Genomic DNA, 26,046 nt, shown 5'->3' with positions numbered 1-26,046 from the left:
AGGGGCGGGACAAACGCAAGAAGAGGAAGGTAAGCCATTGAATAAGAAACCAGGGAATGTTAGTGCAATAAAGCCAACCAATGGAAAGCCACGGGTGGGTGTAAGCCCACTGTAAGTTCACAGCGGTCCTTTTGCAGCCAGATGGCTTGAGATGTTCAGCAGGGGAGACGTAAAAAAGACTAAGCAGGACTGCTCCCTGCCTTCATGCCTCGTTCAGCACGATTCTCTCCAGCAGTTTACCATGAATGTTTGTGCAAAATGTCTTGGGTGGCTTGAATGAAAATAGTCCTTATTTGTAACTCTCCCTCTTGACCAGTCTGCACAAACCCTTTCAGGATCAGTCTTGGTCGTATGTTTTCTTTAATTAAAATGATTTGCAGATTTTTCAAAAAGGGTCATAGTAGTGGTCCCAATAATAACTGCAGCGGATGTAAATTAACCTCCACTGGCTCTGTTTTTCATTGTGTTTCAACTTAACTGTTTATTTTCCTTTTTTTTTATTGTATTTGAAATTCAATGAATTGGTGTGTTATAATCATTTGAGGCCAATCAAGGGTGGTAAGCCAGTTGCACTTTAGAAAAACCCCAAATAAAATAAATATACAAAATCTAAATTGCATCAAAAATCTGAAGCCTTGCGTTGCATAAGCCAAGGGGTGCATAGTGCCATTGGTTTTTTGTTTGTACCGCCAGCCCAGCTTTACATGGCCCCACAGGAGAGGCTTACGTACGCCTTACAGCGCGGGCTGTTTATCTGGGGAGTTGCCGATCGTGTCACTCTTGCTGAAATCATTCTGTATTTCTGTCTTCCTCCTCTTTGTTTAACGTAGAGACGTGTGATCAAACACGATCATGCCGCTAATGCTCACAGTGAGGATTCAGAATCCCAGGGTGAATTTTCGCTGACCACGGTGGAGGAAATGTCCCAGTCCATAAGCGACATTAAGGAGGCCCTTGACAAGGTATGCTTTGTTGGTTTCATCATGCTGATCCTGGTTTTAGTTGACATTTACAGAGAGTGAGGCAGGATACTTGCGCGTCCACCTTTCTCCTGTTATAGGATGTTCACAAACACAGGGAAGAGGAGGGGGGGGGATTATATATCCAAACTTGCATGTTACGGATCCACCTATTTTCTTAAAGATCAACATTTTGTTTCAGAAAGTACATTTGAACTGATGCTTGTCTACGAGCAACGTTTTTAGTGTTTTTTTTAATTAAATTTTTCCAAATTCAATTTAAAGCTTTTCCCACAATCCGGTCCGTTTTAGGCCTCAGCGAGACCGTGCATGCGCTGCCGCTTTAAGTCATTGTTGTTCACAGTTAGTGGGTACAGCCCGCCCGCAGGCTTACCATTTATTCGCTTCCACGTTGCTCTCGAATCCTTCATTCGCACTTGTCCAACCGCTGCTCCTTTTTAAAATTTTCACTCTCCTTTTCCTTCTCCTCCCCATCTGTTTTTTCTTTACCTCCAACTCCCGCCACCCTTTGATTGTGTTTAAGCTCGCTGAGTGCTTGCCGCACAGGTTCCGTTCCTATTTCTTTTGCAATAACCAGCAAATTTCACGGACTCCAAATTCCATGTTGCTTCCCCAACCCACCACACTCTCCTTTGCAGTCGCTGTTGTTGCTTCTCCTTCGCACTTGGAAGCAAAGTTTTCCCAGAAGAATGTGAGCGGCAGCAAAAAAACGCTCACTGTAAAAAGCCCTGATCTGAAAAGATTTTAAAGTGAGAGCAACTTTAAAAACCAGGACTCACTGCCCGTGCACTCTGCGCTATCTACTGGCAAATTTGAAACCTATCGCTTGTGTGGCTAAATGACAATTAAAAAAGAGGAAGCCGCTTAGATCGGCAATTGGCCCATGGTAGTATTGGCATGCAAAGGAAACCTGGACCGGCTTTCTCGGTTTTGCAGTTACAGACTAAGGAATGAAGCGGCTATCCAGTTAAACACAATTGTTCAATATCGCAGTATTTTGCCTGGAGCAACACACATTTCAGTCTACCGCACTCCTACCCCCCCACCCCCCCTACCCATCTCCACAACAATCTACACAACTCCAATTTACCCTGCCTAATCTATCCCAATATTCCGCAATTCAATCTACCCCACCCAAATTTACACCAATCTCCCCACTTGCATCCATTGCACTCAATCTACCACCCTCTCCCCCACTCAGTCTTCTCAATGACAGTCTAGCCCAATACAATCTACCCCAATTGACCACACTCCAACCTACCCACACCAATCTATCCCACTGTAGGAAAGTAGGATATGCTTCTTATGGTTAACCCCGTTTTTTTGTCTGATGCAATGTTGTTGTTTTTTTGTGTCGTAATTCTTTATTGAGAGATTAAAGGTATATACATTCATAAAAGTAGAATACATTATAGTAGACCCATAAAAGTCTAGGTATTGAAGATATTTAGTATATATAATATTGTGAAAAGCAGCAACTCTCCTAAGACCACCAATGCTGCTCGGCACAAAACACCTTTAATTCACTTCTAGTTCTTTCTTAAAATAAAGAGGCAGGCGCTGGCAACTGGAAGGCAAGAAAAAGGTTTATTACTCCAGAGGAGAACACATTCCCTCAGACACCGGGATGTCTCAGGGAGGTGCTCTAACTGTGCATCTCCATGGCTCGGCTTTTTATACAGTTCTTTGGTATGTTGCATAAGTTTATTAGCATGGTTACACATCCTTGAAATCCCCGCCAGATTCCCACACAAACCCAGCAGACATCGTCCCCCACCCAGATCTAACAGATAATCGCTATCTCGCAGCTGGACATTCCGACAGGATCTAAAAACACGTGGGATCGGTCACATCTAAGGGTTTGCGCCATTGATTAAATCGGGTCCCTTTGTTCAGCGAAACAAGTCCTGCCGTTTGTGGGTAATAAACCATGTCCGCAAGGGTCGGCTAGTACCTGGGACCGGATTGAGTAGCCAGGTGCGGTGAGGGAGGTTATCAAAAGGACTTGTCCGTGCACGGAGATGAAAGGACTAACCAGTTTGGGGCGGGAAGTGGCACCGGCGCCTTGTCATGATGATAAGGTTTTACAGCCCCCAGCACATCAGTCCGGTTTAGTCAGAGCGTTTGGGGATGATAACGAGGTCAGAGTGAAACATAGGTGACCAGCAGAGTACGAAATAGCCGCGATGTCTAAAATGGTTGCCGCATATGCGCACGCAGAGGCTCTCGCTAAGCAAGATGGCGCAGGCAATGTTCATGTTTGTCGTTTTATGTGTAACAGTCGCCCCTTTGAACATAACTTAGCCAGCTTGTCAATTTATTTCAATGTCCATAATGTCCTGTATCTCTTTATCGTACATCATTCTTATTTTTGTGATTTGAGAGTCCATAGTCTTAGGGCGCAACAAGTTTAGACAAAGAGAACACAAAGGTGGTATAAAGTGTATCCCCAAACAGCCACATATTGCAAATATTGGAACCAAGAGGATCATTGCTATTTTCCAACCCCATTCTTTCAAAATGCCCCAAAACCAGCTTCCAAGTGTCCAAGTCTCTGATCCTTGATGGATTTCTGACGCCAGTCTGTGGAGATGTTCGATTGCTTTGTAAACCGAAGGTGAATTATCAGGAATGTAAATGCAGCAACTGTCACTGATGATGCGGCATGCTCCTCCAGGGTCCGCTAGTACTACTTCCAGTACCATGCGGTTGTGTAAAGCCACCAGGCGGACCGCCTGGAGCTCAGTAGTGTTGTTGGTGAGGATGCCAGCTGTGACATTCAAGGCTGTTTCCACTGCTTGAGACAAATGTCTGATAGCTCGGCTAGTTGCCATCGGACCCCATAGCGGCACAAGCCCTTTTGCTGCATCAAGGAATTGTGATGCGGCAGAGTCCGCTTGGTCTGTGTCTTTGGAACGCCTTTCTTGATGGTACTCTGCAGGCGCTGTGTAGGTTGGAGGTAGAACAAAGGCGATGAAGCACTTGCCCCCCCCCAGCCTTTTGGGAGCCAGGCGTATTCTTTGGTACCACAGATAAAGTAAATGTTGAGTGATGCAACAAATGTAGGGGGGTCAGCAGTGTTCAGATTCCATGTGATATGACAAATGCTGTGACCCACAATCTTAGTCCCGTGGCCCTCAATGCATACAAGACCAGAGACATTCACCACAGATAGGGCCACAGTCAGAGCTGCAGCAGTTCTTTTCTTCAGATAGGAAAAGGTAGGTCTGGCTGGGTTGTTGAAAACTTGCATTTCTACTCGTTCTTTGGAGGGGATGTTCATTGGGAAGGTGGCAGTGAGGTGTGAGGGCAAAAGGGAGCTGTTCTTCCTGTTGTGTTCAGCCAGAACTCGTTGTAGAATTGTTTGATTGTCCCATCGGATGTGGCATTGTCTTTGTAGCCCTCTTGTAGGAGCATCAACGAGGCGAGGCAGGATCCATGAACGGAAAAGGGTGAAGGGATGAAGGGAATGGAATGTTCAGAGGCATGTGGTAGCAGGCCACAGATCCAACAGTTGGTGGCATTTGCGGCAAGATTGTGCTGGTGCAGTAGCTGTACGAAAGAATTATTCCAGAATTCTTTGCGTCGTTCTCGGAGACGTGATGACCGTGACACCAGGTAGTGTTCTTTCTTGGTGGTGGGTTGCATGGTGGGTGACATTGTTCTGTATGCCGGAGCACTCTCTTCAATGATCCAGACTGTGACCATTAGCAAGAGACAGGTGAGAGATGCTGCTACAAGTGCGATTGTATTTATGCTGTGCAATTAGGCGGTTTTGAAGTCTTTGCTGTTATTCTTCAGGCGTCCGTTTTCTTCCATCATCTTCAAGGGGCTCAATGACTGGCAGGACCACATACTTTTGTCTAGCGCTTTTCCTGGTAGCATTTGTAGATTTAGCTACCGATCTGAGACTTTGTCTCCGTTAGTGGCCTGGTCGTCGGAGCACCCTCCTTTCGTCGATCTCAAGTTGTACCCCTTCTTGGATGGTACTGTGGGGTCTGGAAACTACCAGTTCAAGTCTCTATTTGCGGGTAGCAACTCTGGGCTGGTCGATCTTTTTTCAGCAGTTCTTCTTGCACTTCCACTTCTTCGCAGGTTGTCAGTGTTTGGGAGATTTTCTTACAGTTATGAGCGTGCAGCCAGTTTCGTTTTCCTCCCACTCAAAGGGCAGTTTGTGTGGTGATCAAGACTTGCCAGGGACCCGTCAACCTGGGTTCCAGACTCTTCATCCTCTGGAAATTATTTGTCAGCACGAAATCTCCAGGCCTGATATCATGTCCCGGGCCCCTGGATACGTCTGGTACGGCTTGCTGCACCTGTTGGTGGATAAGTGTTAGTTCGTTCGTCAGTTTATACAAATTATCGGACATTAATATGTCCGGGACATTATTAATGGAGGTTGGTTTTGGTGCTGCCCAAATGTTCAGAGGCCTGCCGAAGACCACCTCCTACTGGGTCAGTCGGTGTTTGGTTGGAGCTCATTGATAGCAATGCCAAAGGGAGGGCATCGGGCCATTTCAGCCCAGTTGTGGCTACTATTTTGGCTAGTTTCAGCTTCAGTGTGGCATTGTCTTTCTACCAGGCCGGCTCATTGGGGTGGAAGACGGCATGCAACTTTTGTTTTAACCTCCACCCCTTTAGTATGTTTGTATCACTTCTGCTACGAAGTGGGGGCCGTTGTTGCTCCATAAAATTCTACAATCGAGGGAAGAATTCTTTCAATAATACCTTTGCAGTGGCTAAGGCGGTATTGTCGCAGTTGGGGTATGCCTCCATCCATTTGCTAAAGGCGCACACGATCACTAGAACATATTTTAGACCATGGCACCGCTCTAGTTGGATGTAATCCATTTGAAGGACTTCAAAGGGGTGGTCGGGGACTCCAAACCCTCCCCGTGGTACTACTGTCCCTTTCCCTGGGTTGTGTTGCAGGCAGACTGCATTGTTGCACTAGACGTTTTGCCAAAGAATAAATCCATGTCGGCGAGTGTCATGATGGCTGATCCCAGAGCGGTACCTAGTTTGCTGTAAAAGTCGGTGGGATTCTTTCGTAAATCCGGTAAAGATTTACGGAACGTCAAAATGTCCTGTCTGTCCCATGGCTGATATACCCAATTGTAAACCACCCTTCCTTTAGCGTCCTGATGGTTTATATCGTCATTAGTACCTTGTCCTCTAGGGGGGGGGGCCCAATAAGGGGCAGCTTCCTTTATCGGCATCATGTTATCTGGTTTTTCTATCGGGGGGCCTTGCTGTTTAGATGTCTTATCCTTAACTACCCGTCCGTGTTCTATGAGCTGGCGGAATACCTCTAGTGTGTACGAGAAGAGTTCTGCCACATCAGTCATTCTCATCTCCCGTATCTACTTTCCTATAAAGAGCCATTAGTCGTTCGGGCCCTACATCTTTGTACTTCTCTTCGTAAGCAGTGAGAGTGTTGTAACAGAGACGTACAATAAAGTGTTGTTTGTGGTTCTCGACATAGGAGTTGCATATGTCGGTTATGTACTCTTCTGTCTCCTTCCTATCTATGAGGGTTTTAACTATTTTTTCGATGCCTGCTCGTTCATTTTTACTCAATCGTGGGACCCTAGGCAGACCTTTCTCTTTTGATTCTACTCCTACTATCGTATCTTTTGATGAGGCATTTGGCACAAGAGACTCTGTCCGTGCAGAGGAAGTGGAGACAGAGGCAATGGTGCTATCTCCAGCTATGCTTTGGGATTCCTGGCGTTGTACTACAGGATGAGAAATGGGGCATAAGGAGGTGGCATGTATATGATCGGTGGACCTAATAACAAATCATCGTCTATTCTTTGTTTCGCCGGTAACTCTGGGTAAAGAGTCGAGGGCGTTCTAACAGGGTATTGACCTGAAATCTTTGACTCTTGTTCCTTTCTATCGGTTTCTCTTTCTTTTATCTCTTCTTCTAACTTTTTACAGGCTTGGTAAGCTGATTTTCGCATTTCTTTATCTAATCTAGCTTCGTCTCTTTTCTTTCGTTGAGCTGCTTCTTTCTGCCACAAACCAAAACTGTCAAGCATGGCTGGCACAGTTTTCTTTTTGTGGAGAGCTATTTCTAGCGCTTCCATTTTAGCAGGGTCGAAAGATTCAGTCAGTGTCCACTGATTTACCCGGTCCTTCCTAGTGCCTTTATGCCATAGTTTGCTATAAGCTACGGTGGCTAATCCATATTTTACGTACATGTCCTTGTGAGGGGTGCCTTACGGTGGTGCCTGATGACTGACCTCTAAAAAACAGTCCGGTCCAAAACAATTACAAAACAATCTACATAACGGGCATGACGTATTTATCGGTCAACATGAATATCTCAAATAAGTTTAGACAAAAGTCTGCACTACCTGTCCTTCGCTGTCTGCAAAGAGAGAGTATATTCCTATTCTCTGTTTGCAAGCAGGGAATGTCTCAAATAACTTCAAAGAGGAATACTAGTATTCGATCAAACAATTCCAAATCAATCAATAACCGTTGTTTTTCACGACCTTACCCGGACCATATGGACAGTTCTTCGCCTTCCCCTTCCAGTGCCCGATCTTCCTCTTACTCCAATTTACTGCGGCACTCCTGTGAGGTCCCAGTCAGGACCGTAGGTCACTCGAGAGGTCCGTTCGGAACTGGTGAAGTTCAGTTGATCGGCAGCTAGACGAGGGTCTTTTTCGGGCGGGTACACTCCAATCGTTTAGATGTTCACTCTGTCGTTAGGACCTCTCTTACCGGACCCACGTGTCGCTGAAGGGCCCCGCGTTGGGACACCAATTGTGAAAAGCAGCAACTCTCCTAAGCCCACCAATGCTGCTCGGTGCAAAACACCTTTAATTCACTTCTAGTTCTTTCTTAAAATAAAGAGGCAGGCGCTGGCAACTGGAAGGCAAGAAAAAGGTTTATTACTCCTGAGGAGAACCCATCGAGTCAGACACCGGGATATCTCAGGGAGGTGCTCTAACTACATCTCCGTGGCTCGGCTTGTTATACAGTTCTTTGTTATGTTGCATAAGTTTATTAGCATGGTTACAAATCCTTGGAATCCCCGCCCCCGGCAGATTCCCACACAAACCCAACAGCAATCGTCCCCCACCCAGATCTAACAGATAATCGCTATCTCGCAGCTAGACATTCCAACAGGATCTAAAAACACGTGGGATCGGTCAGATCTATGGGTTTGTGCCATTGATTAAATCAGGTCCCTTTGTTCAGCGGAACAAGTCCTGCCGTTTGTGGGTAATAAACCATGTCCGCAAGGGTCGGCTAGTGCCTGGGACCGGATTGAGTAGCCAGGTGCGGTGAGGGAGGTTATCAAAAGGACTTGTCCGTGCACGGAGATGAAAGGACTAACCAGTTTGGGGCGGGAAGTGGCACCGGGGCCTTGTCATGATGATAAGGTTTTACAGCCCCCAGCACATCAGTCCGGTTTAGTCTGAGCGTTGGGGGATGATAGCGAGGTCAGGGTGAAATATAGGTGACCAGCAGAGTACGAAATGGCCGTGATGTCTAAAATGGTTGCCGCTTACGTGCATGCAGAGGCTCTTGCTAAGCAAGATGGCGCAGGCAATGTTCATATTTGTCGTTTTATGTCTAACAATATGAAGAAGAAAAAATGTGCATTTAATCAAGGAAAGGGGAGGAAATAGGAGAAATGAAATAAAAGACAAAGTTTAAAGAAGAGAAAAGGGGAATAGTGGACATTGTATGTTAGGAAATCTAACTAAGGCTAGATAGAATCATGGGAAAAAGTTAGACAAATTAAATAATGGGGTGGGTAAATATAATTTAGAAATTGTAAAATATGTTGTGTATATATTATGAAGAATGATATATGTATACATATGAGTGATGGAAGTTCATGAAAGGTATAAAAAATCGAAATAAGTTAAGTAGATGAATAATGGGTAAATAAACGGATAAATAAATAAGTGAATAAATATTTGAGAGAGTAGATGAGCAATAAAGTGAATAAGGAAATGGAAGAATGAATAGAGAAAAAAAAGACAGTAGTGAGACCTCCTTACCCGGAAAGAAAAGGAAGATAGAAATGGGACTTGAGGAGTAAAAAAGGAAATGGGCAGGGAAGAAAACAATGAGAGGGAATTATTTAAGGACCTCTGAGAAAAGGAGTCCATACTTGTTAAAATATTTGTGCTTGGTCTTGTAATTTGTATATTATATGCTCCTGTGATGCTGTCTGGGTCAGTGCAGCCATCCAGTCCTCCTTAGATGGAGGTCAGGTGATTGCCACATCCTTAGAATGCAAATTCTGGCTGCGGAGAGTGCAGTATGTAAGAGTCTGCGCTTAGGACGTGTGACATATGTTGAACTTCCAAGAGCATGCAATAAAATAGTGGAGGCTGTAAGAGGAAGCTTAAGAGGTATAGTTTCACTTATTAGGTCTCCTATTTGTGTCCAGGAATCTTGTATAGAAGGACATTCACAAAGTATATGTGCTTCACGGGTGCCCTTGTCCAAGGCTTCCAGAATGTCGGGCCATGTGTTTTCGTCAGAGATATGTAAGCGTTCTTGCCATTTCCCGTAAAGAGTTTTAAGAAGTGGTTGTGAGTATAGATGATTAGTTAGAGTATGATATAACCCTGACATTACTCCTTTAGCAATGCTGTTTTTGACTAGTCTGACTGGGATCCTGCTAATCGGGCACCCCAGTCAAACTGCTTTTTCCCTGAACTTTTACGACATGTACTTGGGTACACGCCAGATTGGATACTGGGGTACCCTGATCAGTCCCTACCATATGGTACCCATGTACCCAGGGTATAGGTACCCCAGAAGCCTCTCGGGGGCTGAAGCATGTATTTTTCCACCCATGAGAGACAATGAAAAATGGAACTACGTGCCTACCATTGCAGCCTGTGTAAGCTGGTGCCTGCACCTCTTACTAAAGATATAGGTTTACTATATCCGCCTCCGCCTGACCCAGGACCACCTCGCCTTCAGGAAGCAGCTCAAGACCTGGCTGTTCGAGCAGTAGCGGTCCCCCCCTCCCCCCCCCCCCCCCCAGCGCCTTGAGACCCTCCGGGTGAGTAGTGCGCTATACAAATGTTCTGATTGATTGATTGACTATATCTAAGGGTCACTGCACTTAAAACCTATAAGTCATCCCTATAGCAGACCTTGACAATCCTGACGGCAGGGTGCTGGGTTCTAAGTGAGAGTGTGCCACTGCATGAGCAGGACCCCCCGCAGCCTATGGTGTCCATTCTCCCAGGTTCAGTGTAGCAGCCATATACTAATTTAGAGGAGCATTACGAGACCGCTTGATGACCAGCTCTAAAACAGCTGCAACAAACCCTGTCGTGTTTGGGATCCAACATCTTGGAATCATATATGATTCCACCCCTCAGAAGTGTCCTTCGTGGGGTCCCTGGTATTCCCGGTACCAGCCTTCTAGCTCCCGGCAGCACAAAATGGTTGCTGCCGACCAGAGACATTTCTGCCCTCCTGCTGCTGAACCAAGCTCGTACAATAGGCATCCTGTCACAGGGAGGTGTGACCACCTCTCAGTCAGGATTTTGTGTATTGGCGCTGGGTGGGTGTGCTTGCCAGCGCCAGAAAGTCTGCATAAGGGGCACATTTGGGGTCACTGTGCATTGTCCAGCTCAAGCCAGTTCTGGGAGCCGTTGGCTCCTGCTCTGGCGCGAAACTGGACAAAGGACATGGGAGTAATATCCCCACTGGCCAGACCCTCCCCTGGGAGGGACCCCTGAATCTGTCCAACCTTTTCCTTAGGGGTGACTCACCAACCTTCTGTCCTCCAAGGGGTTTCTTTGAAATCCAGTGGGAAAGATCCAAAAACTTTACAATTCCAACCGCAACTTGCACATAGACTTGTATGGAGCACGCAGTCTTGTTCCCACACTGCACCCGTCCTTCGTGGGGTCCCTGCTTACTCACCGTGGGTGGTTCCTTGGGGTCTCAGCAATTCTCCTCTTGACATCGTTCTGTCTCGAGTCATGGTTCGTATACCACTTTCTTGATATATGGTTTGGTCTCCCACCTGCGTCTCTTTGTGTAGAAGTGATATTTACTATAATTTCTGTACTTAAGTATTGTGTGCTTTATGATTATCTCTGTGTAGGAGATACTGTGTCGTAGTAGATGGTGTTATTTTAATAAATACATATTTTTATAACTACTGTGCGGTTCTCCTTTCCTTTAACCAATACTATAAGGTTGCATTCTGGTAAAACAAGCTGCTTTACATTCCTTCAAGACTCAGCCTGAAGGCTGCTCTCCCCAGCTACCACTAGGATAGCTTTCTATAAAAGTTAGCTTTAACCTAATCATAAAAAAGGACTGGTGCAAGGTGCCCACTTCAATTGGTGGACCGCATATACCAGGCCAACTTCTCACACCCCTCTACCCCACTGCAACTACTCCAATCTACACCACTCTAGTCCACCTCAATTTACCATATCCAATAGACTCAACTCCAATTTACCCAAATCTACTCCACCTCAATCTGCCTCACCAACCCTACCCCAGGCCACCCAACTCCAATTTACCACAGCCTACCCAACTCTAATCCACCACGGTCAATCTACTGCAATATACCACACTCCCCACTCCAATGTACCTTGCCCCATCTACCCCCACCTTGCCCAAATTTACCGAATCGGCCCCAATCTTCCAGTATGAGCGCTTGGATCTTGCTCACACACCTCCGGGAAGTGTCTGCAACCAGGAATATTACTTTCCAAGACACAAATTGGAGAGTGTTGAATTGAGGGGCTCAAAAGGGGACACCAAAAGCTTAGTGAGGACTACATTGAGGTTTCAGGATGGGAGTGTGGGGTTTCTTGCGAGGGATAATCCTCTTAAGTCCCTCCATAAACGCTTTGATAACTTGGACTCTGGTTAGTGAAGAGTGTTCCCTGTTTTGTTAGGATGCCGCAACTGCAGCTAAATGTAAGTGAATGGAAGTGTAAGACAGGCCCAAGCATTGCAAGGGCAGCAGGTAACATACAATGCCCTGCACTGTTGGCTTTAGTGGATCAATGTGTTTGGCAGGCAGTAGTGAAGGTTTTTTCCCCACGGTCTCTCATATCAGGCTCACATCATTGGACGGCAATCCTCCTTGGGCATGGACATACATTTAGAAGGCAAATTAAGATAACCGAAATCTAGAACCTCAAGAGCCAGATCGCCTGGTCGGGCTGCCTGGTATTGGGATGCCGGTGCCCTGGGGCGGAGCGAGAGGGTCCCATCCTATTGGGGAGGTTTGCATGAGGGACTACAGACCATTCGAGGACGGGTGTGAACCACAGCTGCCGGGCCCACGTGGGCGCGCCACTAGGCACACACACAATGAATGAAGTTGAGACCAAATTAGAAAAATAGTACTTCTTTTTATTAAAATATTAGATCAAAAACTTAAGGTACAGGAAAAAATACTTTTCGCAATACGTGAAAATTACAATAAAAGTAATGTCTACTGTTGTGCGCAATTACACATAATCGATTTCCTAAGGGAGGAAAAAGGCAAGTAGAAAAGTCAATGCAATACAATTGTGTGTGTGTGGATCACCCTCTGTAATGCCCACCGCCTTGGGGAGGGAGATGTAGACCTCGCCCTGATTGGGGGAAGTCCTGCCGTCTTCAAGATGGCAGGCTTCACCTCGCCTCCAGCACCTGTGGGGTGGAGTTGGCTGAGGGGGCACGCCTCCTATTCTAGCTTTGTTTTCCCACCTGTCTTTCTTCCAAAGGGGTAAGGACAGGAAGGGGGTCCTGCTCTTTCTAACCGGAGAGGCTGGGGTCGCATTTCAAAGGTGACGGGCGTGTGAAGCTTCCCGCCACAGAGGGCTCTTCTGACCGCGCTGAGCCCTGAGCAGTCCTTGTTCTCGACCTCTGATCCCGGAGGCGCTCACCCTATGGGGTCCAAACTCTGTCTGTTGGTAGCAGGCTCGCTTAGACCAGTCGGAGAACTCACGAAGGGTTGGTAGGATTTCGGGGGGGCCTCTAAGGTGTCCACTGTGCGCAATTTTTAATGAATCGGACATTGGAATCAGTGCAGGTTTATTAAGATGAGATGTTTGTTATCAAACATACCATTATACAGTGAAGCCATCTTGGATCTGGGGAACTCGTAAGGACGAGTGTCCAGCCCATGCACTACTTATTGCTCCGCTGTTCACTTGCAATATCCACGAATCAACATAGATACACAAGCTGTACGCAAAGACGGCTCTGGCTGTATCGGACACTGCCGAACTGTTGACAACATAAGCACTAGATGCGGAGACGGCATTTGACGGCCACGTGGGACTTCCTAAAGAGGGTAAGGAAGGCTTACAATGGTGATGGGGAGGACTGGCTCCAGATGGCAGGGGCTCCCGACCGTTCACCCTTGGCCGACATAGCAATCGACAGCATTATGTCAGGAGCACGTATGTCCCGCTGCTCTTTGCAGTAGCTATAGAACCGCTGGTGCAACTTCTTTGCTCACACGCGAGGAACGGGAAAATAGAGTTCAACAGCAGACAGCGGGATTTTATGCATAGTTCCTGCGATGTGCTTTTATATATTACACACCCAGTGACCTCCATTACAAACTTAATGGCAAGTCTACGAGGTTACTGGAGGTCATTGGGATGGAAAATAAGCTCTGATGAATCAGAACTGCAATTGGAGGAAGAATAGAATACAGGGATGTTTCAAGGACACTCCCACACTCATCTTGCCCCAAAAAAAGGGTAAACACCAGCCACATAACGGTACATGTTGGATATATGACTCCATAGCAACATGGTACCCCCTGACATCCTTTCTGTCACCATACCCTGCCACAGAAAACCATGTAGAATTCTCTCCGGCCCGGATAGGCACCTCCGCAAGGCATGGTTGGATGAGCACTGCAAAATGTTAGGAGATCTGTTGGAAAACGGGAACATAACCTATTCGAAGACTAAAAAGACATACTAGCTAGACGAATCAATGAGATTTGGATATCAGCCACTGCGGATCGTGCGGCCTACCGCCTCACACACAAGCTGCAACAGGAGAACTGACAGAATTTGGGAAAAAGTGTCAAGAGTCCAGAGAGTGCACAGGGTGCTGTCTCCAAGATTTAAAAAATCTTTTTGAAGTATATTGTGACCCAAAAATCTGAAGCAATGGAGTGAAACTCGACGAATAAAGATAAATACGCAACACGTTTTAACAAGTCTTTCCTGCACAGAGAGGCTCGACTTAAAATGATGTTCTTGCACCGTAGCACAGATACACCGAGTAAATGCTACAGCAATGTGTGGACGCCTGTTGGAGAAAATGCGGGTCCTGTTCATATCTGGTGCTTGTGTCCTACTCAGGCAGTGTCTTTGGAGGCGCTGGCAGCCATCAAAGGCTCACTGGGACTTCTATCCCTGTAAACCCCCAATGGACAGTTTAAGAAACGAGACCAGCGCACTGGAAGAAAGTACAGGACAAGCATTTGCAACGCGATAGGTCTCGCATTTTAGAAACTTTGACCTGTTAGTATCGTAAGTGACAATGCCTTTTATTATTGTAGGTGTTTTGTAAATGGCATTGTCATTTACAATGCAATGAGGTCAATATCTCGCATTTGTAAGACCTATTGCTTTGCAAATGCTTGTTTTTCCAAGAGCCAATGTGCGGGGAAGGAGAAAGAAGAGACCGGACATGAAACCACTCTTGGGCTTTTGAAGGGGCAGGGCGGAGAGAGAACGGGAGCAGGCTGCTGACTTTCAGTATGCTTGCAGTGCCGTAAACAGTAAGCCTGCTGCACACGCACTGGGAGAGACTGCGACATACTGCACACAAACCACCTGCCGCAACTGGATGTCCTGCTATATTCAGACTCCATCTGAGACACGTATCTTATATTCTGCAAATGAATGAGCCTCGGGTGCACTGCAAACAGAGACCTTTGGGCATTCTGTACTCAGTGTGATGTGTGTTCAAACAGCACAAAGACCGCTCCACGCGTACTGAGTCTTAAGCCTGCTCCTAGACAGCAAATAAATGGAACCCAAGACGTGACACTTTTGCCCCTGTATGTCTGTAGTTAAAGGTTTACCCTACTGGACGAACCGATAAGTAAAAAAATTATAAAATGCAGTGCTTCAGCCAGTTATTAATTTGAGAAATGAGTCACTAAGTCTGGGATACAAAAAAAAATGTGTATCTGGTGCACACAATGAGTTTTTTTTTTATTTAATCAGGTTTAGACTAAGTTAATAAAAATGTGCATATAAATATTTGCATAGCCAATAATTCCCCAAAAACTGATTTAAAAAGTATACAGGTTATCTTTATTTCGGAGTTGATTATTTTAATGATTTTAAATTCTACAAGACAATTTTTCAAAACCTGTTTTTTTTTTCTTTTTTTTTTTGTATTGAGTAGCAGCTCGGGCCTAAACAATGCTTGTGTCGGAAGGAGATAGAATGGTGTGTAGAATTTTAAAGTTATTGCAAATGTGGGAAAAACTGTGTTTTGTTCGTAAAGCACAAGCAAAGCAGGGGAGACAGCCTAGTTTCTGCAGCCCGACAACAAAATCTATAAGCCTCGAAGCAAAATACCAATTGCGGTCATATTTACCAGGATACTGCACAGGCGTGACCAAAGCTGCTCCAAATGATAGCACGAGCACCCCTACGCATTGAGTGCAATCAGAGCAAGGCAGTTGGTGTCTAAAAAGTGGCCTCCTCAAGGGAGCTTAGCTTAAGGGGAGACCTGCCATTCACAAGATTTTATTCTTTTTTTTAAAGTTCAAAATCAAGTTTATTAAAGAATAACATGTTAATAATACAAATCTGGAACAATACTAATAAGGAAGCAATGATGGAGAAATAATAAGGAGGGAATGGGGGGGGAGGGGAAATAAAAATGTACAATGATGATACAATAAATAAGAAGAACAATTCAATGCAATAGAATCATTACAATAACAAAATAGAGAAGTGAATCATAATAAGGAATGCACAAAAATGAAGGATATAGTAAATAAAGAATATAATAAAATGCAAATACGGCAATGCAGTAACATAGAATGGTTAAACAAAAAGTAACGTGAAGGGCATCACGGAGGTTTAGAGACCTCCTGCTGCGCAGGTCGAGGGCGAAAGGAATTTAGTGCACACTTATCTAAAAACAATGTAATAGGAAGCCATAATTCAGCACGCTTAGTAGCCAGCTGCGGAGGAAAAACAAAAGCAGTATCGAGTCTATGGTTATGGCAGACATTATACCACCAAGCTTTAAAAGTAATACTGGATGTAGACTTCCAATTGATTGTGATCTGTTGAAAAGCAACTGCTAATAATAAGTCAACAATTCGAACACTAAGGTCAGTATGATCCCAACAAGGGGATAGGCTACCTAAAAAAACATGAGCATTCGAAAAGGGAATATTAGTGGAAAAAATGACATTGATTTGACCCCAAACTTGCAACCAGAAGGCATGAACATTCTTGCAAAGGAACAACATGTGAAATAGGGTGGCGTGTGGGGAAGCACATGACCAACAAGTATCGGGTGTGTCGGGAAAACGTTTGTGAAGGGTGGAAGGAGTGTGTAATAATCGGTTATAAATGAAGAATAGGGATTGGACCAAGGAAGCAGCCCTGGAGGATTTACGAATCTTTAACCAGAGCCTATCCCAAAGGGGGATCGGCCAGGAGAGGGAAAAGTCAGTCTCCCACTGCTCCTCAACTTTGCTTTTAAGTCTGGGAATAGTGTGTACATGGAGCTGTTTATAAAGAACAGAAGCCTTTGGAAGGGTAAGTAAAGTGGAGTGAAGGTGTGCGACAGGGTCTGGAGTAGGTGTAGGAGGAGGAGAGGCAGGAAGTGTAACATACACGTCCATAACTGATGCCTTGAGGAGAAGATACTGGGGAAGACAGGAGAGGGGTAAGTGAAAGGTGAGACGGAGAGTGGAAAAGGGTATAAAAGTGGAGTGGGAAAATAATTGGAAAACCCAAAGCAGTCCTTTGGATCTCCAAGACTTCCATAGGATGGGTTTACCTCGGATCAGAAGGTATCGATTATTCCAGATAGTTGTGGAGAGGAAGTCAGCAATACAAGTAGGAGCCGGAGGATGAGAAGAAAGGAGGAGTTTGAGGGTGAACTTATGAATAGGGGTAAGGAGCGAGGCAGGCTTGCGGGAAAAGGAGATGCATTCAGCAAAAGAAAAAGGGGAAAGGAAGAGGCGCTCTACCTTCGTCCATAAAGGACATGGAGACTCAGGATCTTGCAACCAGAAGGAAGATTGACGTAGCAAAAAGGCCTTATGATAAGCAGAGAAATTTGGAAAGTTTACTCCACCTTCGGAGGTGGGACGACTAAGTCTAGCTAAAGACATTCTAGGTTTGTTTTTATGCCAAAGAAAGGAAGATAAAACCGAATGTATTTTTTTGATGAGTTTGGCTGGAATAGGAACAGGAATGTTGGACAAGGTATAAAGAATAATAGGGGTGAGCATCATCTTGATGGTATCAAGGCGACCCCACCAGGATAAGTAAAGGGGATGCCATCTAGCCGTGAGATCAGCTATTTTCTGGATGCACTTGGTTAAACAAAGGGAGATGGTGTCACGAATGGAGGGGGTAATATGTAAACCAAGGTATTTAATATTGGAAGGGCTCCAGGTGAAGTTTGAAGCAATGAAATCATGTTTAAAAGTAAACTTTGTTAAAGGTAAAATTTCGCATTTGTCATTATTAAGTTTATAACCAGAGACTGAGGAATAATGTTGTACTTCTGTTAAAAAAGCAGGGATGGAAACAGTAGGGTTTGAAACAAATAACAAAATGTCGTCCGCGTAAGCAGCCAGTTTTATGGAGAGCTCAGTAGTACTGAAACCAGTAATATTAGGGTTTTGACGAAGTTTGGATAAAAAGGGTTCGAGGGCCAGGTTAAAAAGGAAGGGAGAAAGGGGACAACCTTGACGGACACCTCTACCAAGATTAAAATAAGGAGAAATTTGGCCATTAGCGAAAACTGCAGCTCGGGGATGAGAGTATAACAATGAGACTAGGGAGATAAACTTAGGACCGAATCCAAACCAAGTTAGGGTGTGAAAAAGGTATGGCCACTCGACCCTGTCGAATGCCTTTTCAGCATCTAATGCTATGGCTGCAAGGGGAGATTGGAGACGAGAAGATTTCGTTAAGATGTTGAATAGGAGCCGTGTATTATCTGTAATGTAACGGCCTTTAACAAAACCTGATTGTTCATCTCCAAGCAGGTCAGGAAGCAAATGATCCAGTCTGATTGCCAATAATTTAGCAAAAATTTTGTAATCTATATTAACTAATGAAATAGGTCTGTAATTTTTACAATATTGGACGTCTTTTCCGGGTTTGGGAATTAGACAAATATGGGCGTCAGAAAAAGTACCAGAAGAAGTGCCCATGTCAGTAAAGGAGGATATAAGGGAGTGAAGTTTTGGAATAAGAAGCTTCGAAAAGTGAAGATAGAACTCAACAGTGAACCCGTCAGGGCCAGGGGCTTTGTTCAATTTCAAACGATGGAGAGCAGCAAATAATTCCGTTGGTGATGCTTCAGATTCTAAGGAGGAGAGGTCAAGAGGGAAGGAAGGGGGAGCTCGAATAGTGGAAAAAAAGTGAGTAAGAGACTGAGGAGAAGAGGGTGTATCTGAAGTGTATAAAGACTCATAAAAACGTGAGAAAGTAGCAAGAATGTCAGCATCTTTATGTTGTAAATGGGCATTATCATCATAGATTGATTCAATATTGACCTTATTCTGTTTGATCTTTAAGTAATTAGCAAGAATCTTCCCGGCCTTGTTCCTACCACCATAAAATTTGGCACTAGATTTAAGCAAGTACAAAGAAGCATCTTCAGTGGACCGTTCATTAAATTTAATCTTGGCAGCAACCAGAGATGTCAGACTATCTGAGGAATGAGAAGTGAAGTAGGCGTGTTCCAATCTTTTAATGTCATGAAGAAGGGTTTTGGTAAATTGGCGGGCAGATTTACGTTTTTTAGCAACATAAGTAATAATAAAATCGCGAGCCGCTGCTTTAAAGGTATCCCAGAGGGTATGTTTCGAAACGAGTGGGGTATCATTGAAGAGGAAAAACTCATCAAAAAAGGCAGAGAAAGAAGCGGAGAAATTGGGATCCAAAAGAAGGGCATTGTTGAAACGCCATCTTTTAGGACCGTCAGTTTTGGGTAAAACTTCGAGACTGACCAATACAGGGGCGTGATCGGAAAGTAAAATCGGGCCGATTTCTGCTGCGTGGAGGGTTTGAGTGAGTGCGTGGGAAACAAAAATGTAATCGAGCCGTGATTGGGACCGATGGTGGGGGGAGTAAAAAGTGAATTCTTGTAAAGTTGGGTTGCATAAACGCCAGGAGTCCACAAGCTTATGTTGTGAGATAGCTTGGGTGAACAATTTGTGTGATTTCGTAGGAATATAATTGGCATCAGACTTCCTGTCCAAAAAAGGATCATAAGGGTGATTGCAATCACCCGCAAGGATGAAGTTATCGTCCATGAATTGGGTGATGCGGGGAGAAAGATCTGCCCAAAAAAGGGGTTCACCGGCTGTGGGACCATAGACATTAAGGAGAGAGATTGGAACACCTCTAAGTGATAGTCTGACATGAATCCATCTGCCATTGGTATCTGACTCTTGGGAGATAACCGTTAGAGGAAGTGACCTGCGACATAAAATGGCAACACCATTACGTTTCCCATCACCCTGTGAGAAAAAGACGTCACCCACCCAACCTCTCTTAAGTTTGTCAGATTCTAGGTCCGAAAGGTGAGTTTCTTGGAGAAACGCAATGTCGATATTCAATTTAGCTAAGTGAGATAAAATGCGTTGACGCTTAATTGGGGAGTTAATACCCTTAACATTCCATGAAACCAAATTCAGAGACATAGTATATACATAAAAGCCATATAGTTCTTGAGCAATGATTCAAAAAAGTAATGAGAAATAGAAAAAAAGAAGGTAAAAGAAAATGAAAAAACGAGGAAAAAGACGAAAAAAGAAGACAGGAAGCTGTGGAGGATGGGAGAGATATGCGTAGAAATAGAAATGAGAGAGAGGGAAGAGATCAAAGAGTGATGAGGAGTAAGTGAGAGGCAGAGGAGGAGTACAGAAGCATTGAGATAGGGGTAAGAAGTAAATAGAAAAAGAAAGGAAAGATGTAATATAACCGGAGGTGAAAAAAATCATCATCATAAAGCAAAACATGTAGTCATTGTTAAAGAAAGGGGAAATAAGGAGGAATAAAAAACAAGGAAGGTACATAGGACATGAAAACGACATACTTACAAAGGGGAGGTACGAGAAGAGGTTGGGGGGGGAGGAGCCAGGTGGGAGAGGCAACACAACCGAGGGCTTCCGGCAGGGAACCAGGGAGACGACATCGTACGATGGGGAGTTCCTGCAGAAACAAAGACGGATTAAAACTGAGAACAATAACACAAAGAGCAATAGCAAAAAATGAAGAGAGGGAAATGAAACTAAGTAAAAGCATTACTGTAGTAAAAAGGAATAGGATAAACAAGCAATCAGAAATTTCCAAAAAAAAGGGAAAAACACGTTAACTGAACCTAGGAGGAAAAAGAACTATGCCAGCAGAACCAGGTAATCAGCCAAAAACAAGAGGCAAACAACAACATAGCATTAAAAGAACTGTAATGTGAGAACAAGTATGTGATGCGAAAAGTCAACCAGGAGAGGAAGACGAAGGACCAGAGGTATCCATGGTAGAAGTACGGTGTGCATTGATGAAGCTCTGCAATCGCACAGGATCCTCGTAAGTGGTGGTCTTATTATTGTAGGTGACCTTAAACAGACACGGGTGATACAGGCCATATCGGGCACCCATGACTCGGAGGGACTCTCTCATGCTGAGGAAGGCTTTTCTACGATTAGCAGTTGCTTTGGCATAATCCTGGGCAAAGAACAATGGAGAATCGAGCCAAGACAATTTGGGAATAGCCTTGGCAGCTGCTAGAACTTTCAGGAGGTCCGTGTATTCCAGGAAATAAAGAATAACCCCTCTTGGCTTTTGTGACATGGAGAGGGAAGTAGGCAGACGACCTAGACGATGCGCCCGTTGAATGTTGAGAGAAGTATCCTGTGGCATATGTAGCAATTTGGGAAGGAAGGACTTGAAAAAGGCAGGCGGGTCAGACCCTTCAAGATTTTCCGCCAGGCCGTAAATGCGAAGATTATTACGTCTGCCTCTATTTTCCAACTCCTCCACCTGCTTCTGAAGGGCACCTACTTGTGAGGACAGGTGCGTAACTTTAGCTTGAGATTCTTGAAAAGATGCGACAGAGTGTTCTACCGTAGAGACTCTCGTTTCAATTTGAGACCAATTTTCTGTCAGAACTTGGAGTTTGGTGTTAGTTTCCTCCATGAAGGGGCGTAGGGTCCCAATTTCCTCAAGGAAAGGACGAAAAGAGCGGATTTCTTCCAATAAAAGTTCCATGGATACAGGTGACGATGATTTAGGTGGAGACGGAGGATGTTTTTTGAGCCGTTTGGCAGTGACTTTTGCTGAAGAAGTGGGAGAAGGCGCTTCCATGAGTGACTCCGAGTCTGAGGGTGGAAGGGAGTCTTCCAGTTGGGATAAAGCCGAAAAAACTTTAGAGTTCTTAACAAAAGCCACTTTGGCAGGTACCTTCGGTGAGAAGCGAGACATTTGTTGTTGTTTGCCCATGTAGAGGAGCCCAAACGAAGAGTGGCAAACACTTGGTGATAGCGCTCAAGAACACTAGCCACAGACTTTGTAGAAGCACTAGACCACCTCTCCAATTATGAGGAATAAAGCCTGAGGAAACGAAAGAGGTAAAATGGATAAATACATGCGATGGAGGCAATAAGGAGTTGAGTCATTGAAGAAAATACTGCAGACAGGGAACATGCACCATTCGAGGAGGAAAACACCCAGCCATTTGCATCGCGTTGAACAGTAAAACCTTCACTGAGAAACAGGGAGCATGAAATTGTAAATGAAGGAAGAAAATTGTCCAACTCAAAAAATATACATTGAGAAGTGTAGCATCATGGCAGTGCTAAGAGTAGAAGCAGGCATGTGAGGAGTGGCTGCAGCATAGATTCAAATCTTAGGGAGAGAAATGTCACTGTTGAAATGAGTCTCGAGGTAAGACATTAGCTGGCAGGGATAATAAGTAATCAACTACCCCTGCTGAAAAATAGCTATAATTAAGGCAGAAAAAAACAAAAAAAAAAAAACAAACGTTGTAGCAGGCAACCAGACAAGAATGCGTCATGTAGAGATTAAGCCTGGAGGCGGAGTTGAAGCAGAAAAGACATACTGCTGTTTAAGGTGAAATAATCCAGAGCGCACAAAATGGCGGTTGCGCTGTGAGGAGAAACAAAGAGAACTGCCGGCATGAAGTAGCAATTAAGCAGAATAGCAGGCTTGTACCTCAGGAAGGCTGGAGAAGCATTCCATAAATATCGCAGCACACGCTCTGGTGCTGGGCAGGCGAACCGCTCACATCGCCGTCAGGGGCCGCTTCAGGACGGGACTCGCGGAATGGCGTCTGTGGACGCTGGAGCGCCCTCGCAAGTAAAACGGTGATTACTTGCTTCTCCGACGTCAGGAATGAAGATGCAGCATCACCGCCTCATGCCAAAGTTAGTCCGACGGCTACACAGGGACGCAGGGCAGGAACTGCGCGCTGACAGAAGAAGGTCTCCCGGTGCCGCTTCGGAGCCTCACGGAGTCGCCGCCATCTTCCACGGCGCCAAGCCACGCCCCCCACAAGATTTTATTCTTAAATGGACTCAAGTGAGCCACCAGTCCGTCCATTCCCAGAACATGAGTTTCAGAAAACTAAGGTAGCTACAGCTGAACCCCAAGGACCCACCACCCTTTATTATCAAACGTGTCATCAGTGGAGTTACAGAGGCAGCCTCTGCAGGTAGCCAAGCCCCAAATAAGCTAGGCCACGACCTCCGAACGAGCAGTCCGAAATTACAAAACCTCCTAACACAGTAGTCCTCAGCCTGTCGGTCGGGGTGCGTTCGCATCAAAAAAGGTTGGTAAACACTCAAGTAAAGAGTTGGGTAAAAGAACTGGTCAATGAAGCAAAGAAATGAAACGCTTAAAACAGGCCCTTAAGCCCTAAGTGACCTCTGACTTGGAAGTAGAAGGCATAAACAGTGACAGAACCGGTGGGGAAGTTGTATGTACTGGTTTTCAAATGCGTTGCACTTAACTTGGCTAATAAAACAAGCGCCCCTTTTCACTTGCACATCATTTAGAATTGTAAGCCCTGAACAGGTGAAGTGTTCACTGCGGGCACACAGTGATGCTGCGTACACACCCAAATTAACCTCAGTGTTTAGTGAATGTACATTACAGCCTATAGGTTGTGACCACATTAATAACAGTACACTGGTAATGGGCATATCAAAATTGTGCTCACGATTGTGAAAACCGCAGTGGGGCTTGCACGGAGCTAATAACTATGCCTTCTGAGCAGCGCATATGCCGATGACTCCTTTTACGTTTTCTCAAACCTACATAATCTATTTTACTCTTCCACATGCTGCTAAAGCGAGTTTACAGTGCAGTGTTGTGCACAGACTTAGTTATTAAACAGCAACACTGTCCACCATCTTGGAATGTTCCGGTCGAACCACAGCTCCCTAAACATTTCTACTTACTCGTGTAAGTGAAATCCGACTCCGAATGTGATCCCGTGGAAACCAGCAGCAGCGAGCAGATGCCTTCTTCCGGTTCCGAAGATGGGTGGGGGGGGGTCAAAGAGAGAGATTGTTGAAAAAGCGTCTGGTATAATAGCGTGACTTGATTACAAAATAAAAAATAAAATACCAAACTTTAAAAGGAGCAAGTTCCTCAGTAATTAAAGGTGCGTGACTGCTTGAAAGCGGACTGCGCCGTAAAATAAATAAATAAGCACGGCTGCTATAGTTGAAGCGGACCGCTCTCTAAAGTAAATAAATACATTAAAGGTGCTGCAATGTCATGGGTGCAATAGGGGAAGCTCATTAAAGAAAATAGTGCTCACCAACTTAAAGAGCAGACCGTGTAACACCACCATTAAAAGATCCAGTCCTTATGGACGGTTACAAATGGAGACAAGGCGGTACCAGGAAGGGATTAAGAAGCCTCATAATGAATCGGAAGCCAGCGTTAATGAAGGACAAGCCAATTATAAATATGGGCGGAGAGTGGGCTGGGCTTCTAGTGCATACCCTAATACAGTATGCCTCGCAGAGTTGGCAGAGCATGCGCGCTGACGCTAGGCTCGACCTAAAAATGAACGCACCTTGATAAAGTAATTGCTGCTCACGGCTAAGATTGTGATAGCATGACTATGGAAACACACGTGCCTCAACTTTAAACGTGGGGTATCATAAGATCTGGGAAACTGTAGTGATGGGGTGACTGCCTAGACATCTAATTATAGACTGTAGAGATGGCGGAGTACGTCCTACTATATTTTAAAATTATTCTTTGTCAATTTATCAATTTTAGTAGCTTTGCGTTGTAGTATACAGAGAGACACGTATCTTATTTTATTTGTGGAATTGCTTTTTAATTCTCAAGATCGTGATTTTCATCATGTTCATAATATCAGCATCAAGGTGGTCATCTTTAACACCCAACACGTGGTTCGCCCACTCTTAGCCATGTTGCCTGGGGCTTTCTCAAAGCGCTTAAACATTTAGCACATCTTATTTTTTGACCAATGCATTCAGGGTCATTAACCACATGTTTTGCGGCAGAAAAGTGAACTGAAGATGTTTTTAGAGTCGCTCATTCGAGTTGATCAAGAAATAAGATGTGTTAAATATTTTGAAGAGCCTTGAGAAAGCCCCGGGCAACCCGGCTAATAGTGGGCGAAATGCGTGTCGGCTGCAAAAAATTATCCCCTTGTTGTTAATATGAACATGACGAAAATCGCTATCTTGAGAATTCAAAAGCTATACCACAAATAATATAAGATGCATGTCTCCCCTTATACTAAAATTGAAAACAAGTAAAATTGATCCAAAATATTTTAAGAGAACATACTCTGCCATCTCTACAGTTACTAATAATAGGGGTGAGGAAGGTCCAAACCCGAGCCACGTTCTACCTTGCTCATAAAAGAAAGGGCATTATGTACCCAGTGAGCGAGTACTTGGACCTTAACAATCAATCACTGTCATCTAATCAAAGACAGTGGAGTTCCTTGTGCTAAGGCACCCTTTATTGCATTATGTGGACAAAGGGAGCAGAGAAGGAACTTGTCCTTGAAACTACCAGCCCAATGCTTGATTGAAAACCTATAGAGAGACGCTGCTGAACTTTGACCCACAGGGAGTGGAGGGAGGGGGAAGTGAAAGTTATTGCTGCTGTCCATGTGATTTGATAAAAATGTGTAAAACGCTGTTAAAAAAAAATAATAATCTCTGCCTCTGAAACCCCAGACATCTTGCTGACTCCTTGACGCGCAGAGAAGAGTTATATGGTGGTGAATCATAGCGTGATGTTTTCTAGACCTGTAGCCACCATTATTTATTTATTTATTTATTTATTTATTTATTCAAAGTTTTATATAGCGCGAACAAGATCCTTACAGATATCAGAGCGCTTCACAGATACAGGGGTAGGGGCAACAGGAATGAACAAGATAATGGGAGCAGCATAGTAATCACTAACATAGTAGGATAACAATAATGTACAGAAACATATCAAAATACAATCAGGTAAACAAGTAATATAAGACGTCACAAGTCATTGCTCCCACTACAGAAGGGTTTAGGTAAAGCCTTGGATGTGTGGATGGCTTATACCAATTTCTTAGGATAGAGAAAGCACTGGGTGGGGGCATCGGGAGGGTGAGACAATACACCAAAGTGTCACATATATTGGTCGGTAGTAAGAGAGTAGCGTAGTAGTGACATCATAAAGTAGGAGTATAGTGCCAAAGAACAAGGTGATCAGTGATACAGAGCGATGCAGAGTCTCAGATCCAGTATCTATAAAGTTCAGGAGATCTTGGCCAGAAGGATTGTTTTCACCTCTTTCTTGAAGAGTGCAGTGGA

The 26,046-nt window shown here is 44.6% G+C and overlaps 1 protein-coding gene across 3 annotated transcripts in view; it reads left to right on the top strand.

Annotated features, from left to right (window-relative positions):
* LOC144773668 (uncharacterized) overlaps positions 1–26,046 on the top strand; it is a 106,165-nt gene that overhangs the window by 39,167 nt on the left and 40,952 nt on the right. For 2 of the 3 annotated variants that reach the window (XM_078658816.1, XM_078658815.1), the window contains exon 4: positions 831–962. The exons of the other annotated variant lie outside the window; for it this stretch is intronic. In XM_078658816.1, coding sequence (XP_078514942.1) covers positions 831–962 — 132 coding nt within the window. The remainder of the gene's footprint in view (positions 1–830; positions 963–26,046) is intronic. 3 annotated transcript variants of the gene reach the window in all.

This window comes from Lissotriton helveticus, chromosome 8 (assembly GCF_964261635.1).
Source record: "Lissotriton helveticus chromosome 8, aLisHel1.1, whole genome shotgun sequence".
Taxonomy (NCBI): Eukaryota; Metazoa; Chordata; class Amphibia; order Caudata; family Salamandridae; genus Lissotriton; species Lissotriton helveticus.
Note: the sequence above shows the minus strand (reverse complement) of the source record. Positions and strands in the feature narration are given on the sequence as shown.